This window comes from Chiloscyllium plagiosum, chromosome 20 (genome assembly GCF_004010195.1).
Source record: "Chiloscyllium plagiosum isolate BGI_BamShark_2017 chromosome 20, ASM401019v2, whole genome shotgun sequence".
Classification (NCBI taxonomy): Eukaryota; Metazoa; Chordata; class Chondrichthyes; order Orectolobiformes; family Hemiscylliidae; genus Chiloscyllium; species Chiloscyllium plagiosum.
In genome coordinates, this window is record NC_057729.1 from 34680903 (window position 1) to 34692575 (window position 11673).

The 11673-nt window shown below is 40.7% G+C and overlaps 1 protein-coding gene across 4 annotated transcripts in view; it reads left to right on the forward strand.

Moving 5' to 3' along the window:
- The window catches only part of LOC122560162 (tyrosine-protein kinase HCK-like), a 92945-nt gene that overhangs the window by 65308 nt on the left and 15964 nt on the right, over positions 1–11673 (forward strand). For all 4 annotated transcript variants that reach the window (XM_043710496.1, XM_043710498.1, XM_043710499.1 and 1 more), the window contains one exon: positions 2042–2118. In XM_043710496.1, coding sequence (XP_043566431.1) covers positions 2042–2118 — 77 coding nt within the window. The remainder of the gene's footprint in view (positions 1–2041; positions 2119–11673) is intronic.

Here is an 11673-nt window from a genome sequence, read left to right on the forward strand (position 1 = left end):
AGGCTGAGGGGTGATCTTATAGTGGTTTACAAAATTGAGGGGCAAGGATAGGATAAATAGACAGTCTTTTCCCTGGGGTGGGGGAGTCCAGAACGAGAGGGCATAGGTTTAGGGCGAGAGGGGAAAGATATAAAAGGGAGTTTACAAAATTGAGGGGCAAGGATAGGATAAATACAGTCTTTTCCCTGGGGTGGGGGAGTCCAGAACGAGAGGGCATAGGTTTAGGGCGAGAGGGGAAAGATATAAAAGGGACCTAAGGGGCAACTCTTTCACAGTAGGTGGTAAGTATATGGAATGAGCTGCCAGAGGAAGTGGTGGAGGCTGGTACAATTGCGACATTTAAAAGGTATTTGGATAGGTATATGAATAGGAAGGGTTTGGAGGGATATGGGCCGGGTGCTGCTGGCAGGTGGGTCTAGATTGGGTTAGGATTTCTGATCTGCATGTCCAGGTTGGACCAAAGGGTCTGTTTCCATGCTGTACCTCTGACTCCGTGAGTCTATAATTAGATTTAGATTTAGATTAGATTACAGTGTGGAAACAGGCCCTTCGGCCCAACAAGTCCACACCGACCCGCCGAAGCGAAACCCACCCATACCCCTACATTTACCCCTTACCTAACACTATGGGCAATTTAGCATGGCCAATTCACCTGACCCTGCACATCTTTGGACTGTGGGAGGAAACCGGAGCACCCGGAGGAAACCCACGCAGACACGGGGAGAATGTGCAAACTCCACACAGTCAGTCGCCTGAGGCGGGAATTGAACCCGGGTCTCTGGCACTGTGAGGCAGCAGTGCTAACCACTGTGCCACCCACAAATTACTTAAGACATTCCTCTGCTTTTAAGCCCATTTGTCCCAATGTGTACATGGAGGCTTGGTGTTGACTTTGCTTTGATTATGATCTTGTAAAATGATTTTGCATTTTATTATGAAGGTGCTACATTTGTTTTTCTTTTTGGAGACTCCCCTTTATTTCCTATTCAGAGTCAAGATTAGAGTGGTACTGGAAAAGCACAGCAGGTCAGGCAGCATCCGAGGAGCCGGAAAATTGATGTTTCGGGCAAAAGTCCTTCATCAGGAATGAAGGCTTTTGCCTGAACCACTAATTTTCCTGATCTTCGGATGCTGCCTGACTTGCTGTGCTTTTCCAGTACCACTGTAATCTTGACTCTGACCTCCAACATCTGCAGCCCTCACGTTTGCCTTTGTTTCCTCTTCACCATGGATAGGAAAGTGTAACACTTCCATGTGTTAGAACCTGCCCCATACTTTTCCCTCCTGAATTTTTGCCGTATGTTAACAAGAATTTAGTTTGACAGATACTTAATTTAATTCCTGTTATAATAGCTGTACTTGCTTGAATGTTAGATTCTGAGGGGGTCTGTCTCCTTCATCTCCCCACACTTAATTATACACCTTTTTTTTTCTCTGGTACTTGGAGAAAGCCTTGAATTAAAACCTGAAAACTGACCTTACTCAAGTGCTTTAAGAGAACTTTTTTTAAATTATTGACAGCCGAAAGATTTTTTAAATCGGAAAGTATATCTGTTACCTCTTCCTCCTTTTCTAGTTGGCCCTGTCCTGAATTCCTTGCAGAGGCCAAGGGCTCATTCATGGTAACCAACTAGAAAACTAAGATCATTACAATTACAAAAGGATTTCTCCCTACTACCTTGCATTAAAACAAAGTCCATGTTAAAGGTTAAACCAGATTTTCCCCTGGCAGGAAAATCTTGCTTAGTAATTGATCTGATCCTTCACTATAGTAAAGCATTTCACTTGGGAGGTAAGGTGGAGAGTAATGTAGGTATTGGTATTTTTTTTTCCTCTGGTTGTCAGTGATTAAAGTTATTTAGAAGTTAACATCATAGCCTATTCCATAACTTCAATCTAAAGTTAATAGAGAATCATTTTGATAACCCTTGTGTAATTTGAAAAACAATAGAATATTTTGTGCACTTCTAGTTTGTATTATGTCATTCTTTTAAAACTTGCAGTGGTGCTTGGTCATTAAATCTATCTTTGTCTCTTACAGGGAGTTTATTAGATTTCTTGAAGAGTGATGAAGGGAACAGATTGCAGTTGCCCAAGCTGATTGATTTTTCAGCCCAAGTAAGTTATCGTAATTACTTTCTAGATCTGTGCAGAAGAAATATCAGGTGGAACATAATTAAAACATTTTGAAATGATAGTGTTTTTTAAATGAGTAAGTTACAAATACCCTATAGTGCTATAGTGGGATATTTGAAAATTTGGAAGATGCAATAAATATCTCTAGTAGTTCAGTAGCAAGCTACATTGTGTGCTTGCTCTTGGGTCCTTTTTGATTTCATAGTCATAGAGACGTACAGCATGGAAACAGACCCTTCAGTCCAACCTGTCCATGCCGACCAGATATCCCAACCCAATCTTGTCCCACCTTCCAGCACCCGGCCCATATCCCTCCATACCATTCCTATTCATATACCCATCCAAATGCCTCTTAAATGTCGCAATTGTTCCAGCCTCCACAACTTCCTCTGGCAGCTCATTCCATATACTTACCACCGTCTTGTGTGAAAAAGTTGCCCCTTAGGTCTCTTTTTATATGCCGTCTAGTTCTGGACTCCCTGACCCCAGGGAAAAGACTTTGTCTATTTATCCTATCCATGCCCCTCATGATTTTATAAACCTCTATAAGGCCACCCCCTCAACCTCCGACTCCCTCTTGCTGAGATATTTGTATCATCGATAGTCACAGGTGAGGTGCCGGAAGACTGGAGGTTGGCAAACGTGGTGCCACTGTTTAAGAAGGGGGGTAAGGACAAGCCAGGGAACTCTGGACCAGTGAGCCTGACATCGGTGGTGAGCAAGTTGTTGGAGGGAATCCTGAGGGACAGGATGTAAATGTGTTTGGAAAGGCAAGGACTGATTAGGGATAGTCAACATGGCTTTGTGTGGGAAATAGTGTCTCTCAAATTTGATTAAGTTTTTTGAAGTAACAAAGAGGATTGATGAGGGCAGAGTGGTAGATGTGATCTGTATGGACTTCAGTAAGGCGTTCGACAAGGTTCCCCATAGGAGACTGATTAGCAAGGTTAGATCTCGCTGAATAAAGGGAGAACTAGGCATTTGGATATAGAACTCGCTCAAAGATTGAAAACCAGAGGGTGGTGGTGCAGGGCTGTTTTTCAGACTGGAGGCCTGTGACCAGTGGAGTGCCAGAAGGATCGGTGCTGGGTCCTCTACTTTTTGTCATTTACGTAAATGATTTGGATGTGAGCATCAGAGGTATGGTTAGTAAGTTTGCAGATGACACCAAAATTGGAGGTGTAGTGGACAGCGAAGAAGGTTACCTCCGATTACAACAGGATCTTGATGAGACGGGCCAATGAGCTGAGAAGTGGCAGAAGGAGTTCATTTCAGGTAAATGCGAGGTGCTGGCTTTTTGGAAAGCAAATCTTAGCAGGACTTATACACTTAATGGTAAGGTCCTAGGGAGTGTTGTTGAACAAAGAGACCTTGGAATGCAGGTTGATAGCTGCTTGAAAGCAGAGTCGCAGGTAGATAGGATAGTGAAGAAGGCGTTTGGTATGCTTTCGTTTATTGGTCAGAGTATTGAGTACAGGATTTGGGAGGTCATGTTGTGGCTGTACAGGACATTGGTTAGGCCCCTGTTGGAATATTATGTGCAATTCTGGTGGTCTCCTTAATATTCATTTAAAACATCTTAAAGTATTGTTTGAACGGAGGCCTGAAAACTGATGACAGTCCTTCAACAACTTGCTCTGACTCTCAACCATTCTCTTACCTGAATCTGCAGTTCGATCTGCTGTCACTGTACATACTTGACCTCTGTCACTGCAATTTGAGTGTCATTCTTTTTTTTTCTTTTGGAATAAACAGAATAAAATGCCTTGTTTACTGTTCAAATTAGTAAGGGTTTTACACATTAGCATTCATAGCTTAAGGATACAGTACATGAAAATATGTTAAACATACCTTAACGGTACTTAGATCTCACAGATTGCTTTGCGCAATTACAGTTCAAAGGTTGGCCTTTAAGAATCCAGATAATCTGATTAAATTGTTTCTAATTGAACATTTCTCTTTCTGTCTCAGTAACAATCCATACATTTCAGTATTGCATAGTATCCTGCAATTCTTGTAGTGCAGTACAAGAACTGTACTGCACTACCAGTGTCCCTGTCTTTGAGCCAGGACTGAAGTATGAAGTAACACCTCTGAACAGATTGATTGATTGTTTAAAAATTATACTTTTTAAACACAATAATACTTAAAATTAAATGGGAGTTTCTTAATGGAGCGATTAATTAAACAACTGCCCTTAATGACTTCAGTTAATGAGCTGGTTTATTTATTACTGTTTACATCAGGCTACCAAGGGAGGTTTAAATCTCTTTGACATTGTATAGTAATTTTGCTCTTAATTGCTCTTCTGCCATATAAATGTTTTTAAGGAAAGATCTTTAATTTATGTATCGGCCTCTGATTTTCAACTTCAAATCATGGAGATATACAGCATGGAAACAGATCCTTCAGTCCAACTCCTCTACACTGACCAGATATCCCAAATTAATCTAGTCCCATTTGGCCCATATCCCTTTTAAACCCTTCCTATTCAGATACCCATCCAGATGCCTTTTAAATGTTGTGGCAGCCTCCTCTACCACTTCTGGCAGCTCATTCCATACACCACCTGCCCTCTGTGTGAAAAGTTTGCCCCTTGGTCCCTTTTTTTTTAATCTTTCCTCTCTCACCTTAAACCTATGCCCTCCAGTTTTAGATTCCCCAACCTTGGGGAGAAGACTTTGGCTGTCCACCCTATCCATGCTCCTCCATGATTTTATAAACTTCTAATAAGGACATCCTCCACTTCCAATGCTCCAGGGAAAATAGCCCCAGTCTATTCTGCCTCTCCTTATATCTCAAACCCTCCAAACCTGACGACAACCTTGTACGTCTTTTCTGTGCCCCCTCAAGTTTCACAACATCTTTCCTATATTTGGAAGACCAGATGTTCAGTACAGGACCCAAAACTTTACAGAAAATTGTGAATTTATATATCTTAATAGCTTTCTTTTTGAATTAATGTCTAGAAATTGGCATGTAAATTGTCACTAATGGGCATGTTGCTCCATTTCCTGAGTTAAACTGCACTACTGCCTACTTGTTATGGTGACAGAGGGACACATGCAGGTAACTCCCTAATGTCTATGGAGCAGCTTGACCTATGTTGTCCTGGCACACAGCTGAACTATCTGATTCATTGTGCATGAGTTCTTAATCATGGAAATGTACTAGTCCACAAATTCATATATATCCAATAAGTTATTACAAAAAATCATTAAAAGTATTACTGCTCCATGTAAGATTCTAGGGTATGTCATAACAAAGTAGATACTAGAAGGATGTTGCCCCACACTCAGAAGTCTAGAGTTAGTCAACACATTTCAAAATAAATGGTCTCCTATTTAAGTCTGAGATAAAGTTAAGTTTTTGTTTTTCACGGGGTCTTGCATCTTTGCAGTTCTTAAAGTTTTAATGTAGGCTGGGCCATTGAATATGTTGAAGGCTAGGTTTGACTTTTGATCCACAAAGTTGAGGCAGGAAAAAACCCAGTGGGTGAATGATCAACTGCTGTTCCTATTCCTTTAAAATCTAATCACTGGAGGATCAATAGCAACTGGGAAATTTCATGGGGCTTAAGCCAGTACTAATTACATGCAAAGTCCAAACGTAGGTGTTCTTAGTCCTTCACACTCCTGATTTGGTTGTTGCTTTGTTAGGTTCTTGGAAGTATTTAGCGTTCCTTTTTACGATGGGTGCCAAGGGTTGTATAATGTGGGAAAGAAAGGTAGTCTCTGTGATGATGGTGGAGTTATCATTGATCATTGCAAAAACCCATCTGTTTCACTTATGTTCTTTAGGAAGGAAATCTGCCATCTCACCTGGTCTAGATATGACACCAGAGCCACAGCAGTGGGGTAACTCTTAACTGCCCTTTCAAATGGTCAAGTGAGTTATTCATTTGTCATAACTAAGGGCAGTTAGATATGGAAATATTACCAATCCAATGGTGAAACAAAGACTGTGGACATGGCCATGTCCCTTTTCCCAATATTCAACAATAAAAACTTATCCTCTCTTTTTTTTTCAGCATTGCATCTAATTTTACAGGCGATACCCTTGTAGATTTCCTTAAAACCTGACTTGTGGATGCCTTCCTCTTTATTCTTTGCAGTTCTCCTACAGCTGGAGCATGGCTACTAGAAAATAGCTGGCTTTCCCTGATGAAGATGCAGTTGGCTTTGATTTATTGTAGTCTGGATAGCAGCAGTCTGGTCTGATCTGGCTGGCTGAAACAATGGCAAGGCCACTGGAGGAGTGGCATTGATGGGAACACACATGCTGGTTGCAGTGGCAGCATCTGTGGTAACTAGCAGATAAGTTGTCTGTTGCTTAGTCTACTGGTGCTGTCATGTTTGTCCAGGTTCCTAGACAGGGACAAGAGATCATCTGGCAAGCTGCCATTGTCCCAACGATGTGTTTGCCAATTTATCAGCATTCTCCTATATATCATCCGATTCAAGGTTTCACCTAAGTGATCCAAAATGGAACCTGTCCTCCAGTTCACCCTCTGGAGAGTTAACGCACAAATGACCCTTTCCCTTAGATTGACTGTAGCCAACATTTGCATGGTCACCATGTGCTATTCCTGCTTCAGGACACTCTTGTATGTTTGGGGCAATTTCTTTCTCTTTAACTGGATGTGGGCATCAGTGGCTAGACTAGCATTTATTTCCTTCACTAACTGAACAAGCGTAGGCAGGGATGAGCTGCTATCTTGAATCACAAAAGACTCTTGTTTTGATGCATCCACAGTGCTGAAAGGGAATTGGAGTTCTGACCCCATGATAAGGAAGGAGAGGTGATTAAAGTTCCAAGTCAGGATGGTGTGTAACTTGGAGGGGAATTTACAGCTACTGAAATTTCCTTGGATCTGCTGCTTGTGTCCTTGGAAGTAGTTGTAGCTGTGGTTCTGTCAAAGGAGGCCTGATGAGTTGCTGACACTGTACCTTGTGGATATTACTCACCTGCTGCCAACATGTGTCACTAGTGGAGGGAGTGACTATGGTACCAGAGAAGTGATTGCTTTGTCCAGGATGGGGTCAAGCTGCTTAAGAGTTAATGCATTGTGACTCATGCAGACAGGCAGACTATTCCAGCACACTCCTGACTTTTGCATCGTTGCTTGGGAACAGGCTTTGGGGAGGCAAGAGATGAGCTACTCACTGTAGAATTTCCAGTCTCTGACTTGCTCTTGTTGCAATAGTATTTACATGGTATATGCTTTTGCCCGAAACGTCGATTTCGAAGCTCCTTGGATGCTGCCTGAACTGTTGTGCTCTTCCAGCACCAGTAATCCAGAAAATATTATTTACATGTCTGGTTAGTGTTTGGCCTATAGTAATTACTAAGATGTGACCGTGGATGTTCAGGGATTGTAATGCAGAGGTGTTGGTTAGCTTGTCTCTTGTTGAAGATGGTCATTGACTGGCACTTTAAGAAGTGAATGGTACTTATCATTTCTCAGCTCAAGTACGTGATGTCCAGGTTTTGCTACAAATGGGCTTAGGTTGCTTCAATGGTGTAGACAAGTGCTGAACATGATGCAACGATCAGCAAACACTCCTTTGTTTGCCCTTGTGAAGGGAATGTCATTCACAAAGCAGCTGGAAATTTTGTCCTCTGACACTACTCTGAGGAACTCCTGCACAGAGATGTCCTGGGATCGAAAGGATTGACCTACAACACAACCATCTTTGTACTAGGTATGACACCAATCGGAAGAATTTTCCCCCTAATTCCCATTGACTCCAGTTTTACTGGGGCTTTTTGCTGTCACATTGTCAAATTCTGCTTCAATGTCAAGGGCAGTCACTCTACCAGTGTCTGAATTGGTGGTTAGGATTCAAAGATCAAGTGTTGGTTTAAGCATATGAGAGCTTTTCACCATGTACCAGTATTTGTTGGGGAAGTTGAGGGTGTGGGGGGGAAATTGTGCAAATAAGTTTATTTGCAGAAAAACATTGTGTGACTGATTGGCATCTCTGAGGTTCTAAAGTTCTGTCTTCTGTGCTCAATTTTATCAATGTCTCTGTTTGCACAAGGCTGATGTGTCAAGTACTTAAAACTTGTTAAACAGTCTTTGGATACTCAGGAATGGAGGTCTTTTTAAACAAATTCACTTTCTTAGCATTTTCATGTATCATTGTTATTATAGGGTTAATTAGTTCTGTACATACAGTATACTGGACTCATGGGCATTGCAGGACCATGAGTTGACGTGAAGGGTATGTGGTACCATTGGTCAGGCATTGAATTGTCATGACGGTGGTCAGAGGGCATGTGTTAGCATGGCAGGGGATGGATGAAAGCTTTTGAATATGCTGGGAAGGTTTTAAATGGGCTCCAGAGTAGTTCCAACTCTGAAAATCTGGCCCTAAATCTGTTGTTCCCAGCTAATTAAACTACAGATGAATAACTGTGAGCTAACGGCACAGATATCTGATAAGTTTGAAAGAACCTGAAAGTACAAGGTCACTTTTTAAATATTAAATGCAGTCAAATGTAGTAGGCTCTTGGAGCCCCATGCCTTCATAAGGAGAAGGGAGTTTGTCTGATAGCACTTTACTAAAACAGTCCAGCAACAGCTATTTAGCTTGCTGGAGGATGTGACAACTAATAGGGCTATTTTTAACCCAACAGTTTGCTGTATTCTTGTATGAAATAGTTAAATTAGAGGCAACCAAAGCAGTCATCTCATCCCATAGACAAAATTAGAAGAGAAAATTTGCTTTTGGTTTTGTTCTCCACTGAGGTTTCCTGATGAAAGTTAAACATTTTTCAAGTTTCTTGGCCAAAACCAATTCAGTACTGTACTGCTTAGTCCTGTGTCAGTACTGCGACTGCATCACTTGGATAACGTCCGTTCTGTATATCATTTTGCTGCCATTCATTGCTTTTGAATGTTAAGTTTGCTCAGGTTGCTTGTGACAAGGCTGGCATATTTGCACCAGCCAGGTCTTATCTGTTTCAGATGAGAAAGTGATCTGGTAGCGTACACAACACGGTGAATATCTTGGCAATGTCTTGCAAGTTAAAACTCCCAACAATGTGACGTTATCACTGTTGTGCTAAATGCTAAAGTCTTACCCTTGATTCTGGACTCCTGGCCAGCAGGACCATCCTCCCAGCATTTATCCTGTCTTGTCCTAGTTAAAATTTTTGTAGGTTTCTATGAGATCACTCCTCCTTGAGTCAGTTGTGCTATCCCAGAATTCAATCTACCAAACGTTTGTGACACTCCCTCCATAACTAAAACATCCTTCCTCCAAATGAGATCAAAACTGCATACAACAAAGTATGGTCTCACCAAAGCCCTGTAGGATTGCAGCAAATATCCCTGCTCCTATACTCTAATCCTCTTACAATTAAAGCCAACATATCAATTGCCGCCGTTACCATCTTCTGCACCTGCATGCTTACTTTCAGTGACTAGTGTCAGACACCCAGGTCTCCTTTTCCAATCGTATGTTTGCACTGAATCATTCCAGAAATAATCTAATATATCACAGATGTATAATTGTGCCTCCCAGTGACTTTCCAAGTCAGCCATATAGTAGCAAATTTTGTTTATTTTTTAATAGATTTTCTGCACTGTTACAATACAGTGAGGAGGATGAATCCAACTCTCCTTTTTCTAACTTGCTTGTTTGGTGCAATAAATGTCTAAAATTGTTTTCTAGTATATTTTTACATTTGTGTCTCAAAAAAGAAATTACCCAATTTTACTGTCAGGGAGTCAATCACAAGATTTTTTGAGGGAAAGAGCAATTTTATCTGCAATCCCAAAGGAAAATAATAAAGATGTGATGTCAATCTCGCACAGTTAAAGGGATAGTGCCTAGTTTAAAAAAGGCTGAAATGAACATAAGGTTTAAGACTCATAAGGTCTTCTTGAAAGAAAAATTGCATAATTGATGTCTTGTAACCTCAGCAGTAGCAAATATTTCCATTTCTTTCCAGTTCTCAATCAATTATATTGATGGGTGCTTTTCCTTCTTGGGAGGGCTATATTCAGTTCTGCAGTCGCAAAGTCATCCCTCGCCACTCCCTGAAATCTTTATTGGTGTATGTCCATGTCTGAGCTTGATCATTAATGAGGTTTTTCATTTAAAACTTTTATTTTACAAGTATAATCAAAATAAGAAAAGTGGGTGGAATAGTTTAAATTTTGGCTAAATGGGTTTTAGTTTAATTCACATTGACTTCATGAAGCTTAGTTAAGTGATGTGGCCATTCAGGTCAATATTTTTCCTTTTTTTAAACCTATTCTGGTCCATGAGAAATCAAAGGGGCTAACATCAAGCGATGGAGTTTGAAAATCAGTAGTCCATATTTTATTAATATCACGATGATATTTAAATACCCTGTAGGTGCCATCATTAGATTGTAATAGCTGCTGTTCTTTTCACTGTTATCAGCTGAGTGAAAATGCAAGTAATTACAATAGCATTTAGCTTCAGTCAACAGAACCACTTTCTATAGTTATCTTTATAGATGAGCTATTTTTAAAAAGAACTGTCTAAAAGGGAAGTACAGATATGCTTAGCTGTATCTGTGGGAGGATGTTGAATTGCAAAAAGACAAATTTGAGGGCAATGTAATCATTGTAATTTTTTTAATAGAAACATTAAGAAATTTTTGCTCCAGTGTGTTGTTGCCATTTTGGTCTGAAGTAGCTTTTGAACAGCAATATGAATCTCCGCTTGGAGGTGGTGCTAAGCTCAATGGCAATGAATTGCAGGAATTATTGATGCATCTTAATTTTCCTTTATCGCGCTTCATAGCATTGGAGTGCAGTATTGAAGCTTGGCTTTAATTTTCATCAGTTTGTTTTTAAGAAAAGAAAATGTATGTATAAAAACAGACTTGGGTCTCCCAAATTTCTTCTATGCTGAGTTGGTTGTTCTCAATAGAATAAGTTTAATCACTAGAGAAAGGAGTGTGGGGAAATCAGCCAGAGCCTTCTACTCCTGATCACTCTTCACAGATCCCTGGTAGAACTTGCACATGAATAGATCTAGGGAGAGATTAAAGTTAGGCTTGGCTATGAATAACCTTCCTCTGAAGGGGATTGGACCAAGGACATCACTGCAGGAGTTCCTCCGGGTAATGTCCTTCAACTGAGATTATTTGACCTCCAACACCCACAAATTCCTTTTGTTTGGTATGTTTCTAATCAATGGACAATGTTTTTAATCTCTTTAGTTCCCATTAATTCCAGTTTTGCAAGGCCACCTTGATGTCATCTGTGGATTGCTCATCTGTGAATTGCCCCTGTCAAAGGTTGTCACTCTCTCCTCATCTCTGGAATTGAGCTCTTTTGTCCATTTTGGAACCAGGCTGTATTGAAATCAGCAACCTTGGTGCAAACAGAATGTCAGTGGGAAGATTATTCCTTTGCACATGTTACTTCATAGCACTGTCGACTATGTCTTCCATCAGGTAAAAACAATGACTGCAGATGCTGGAAACCAAATTCTGGATTAGTGGTGCTGGAAGAGCACAGCAGTTCAGGCAGCATCCAAGGAGCTTCGA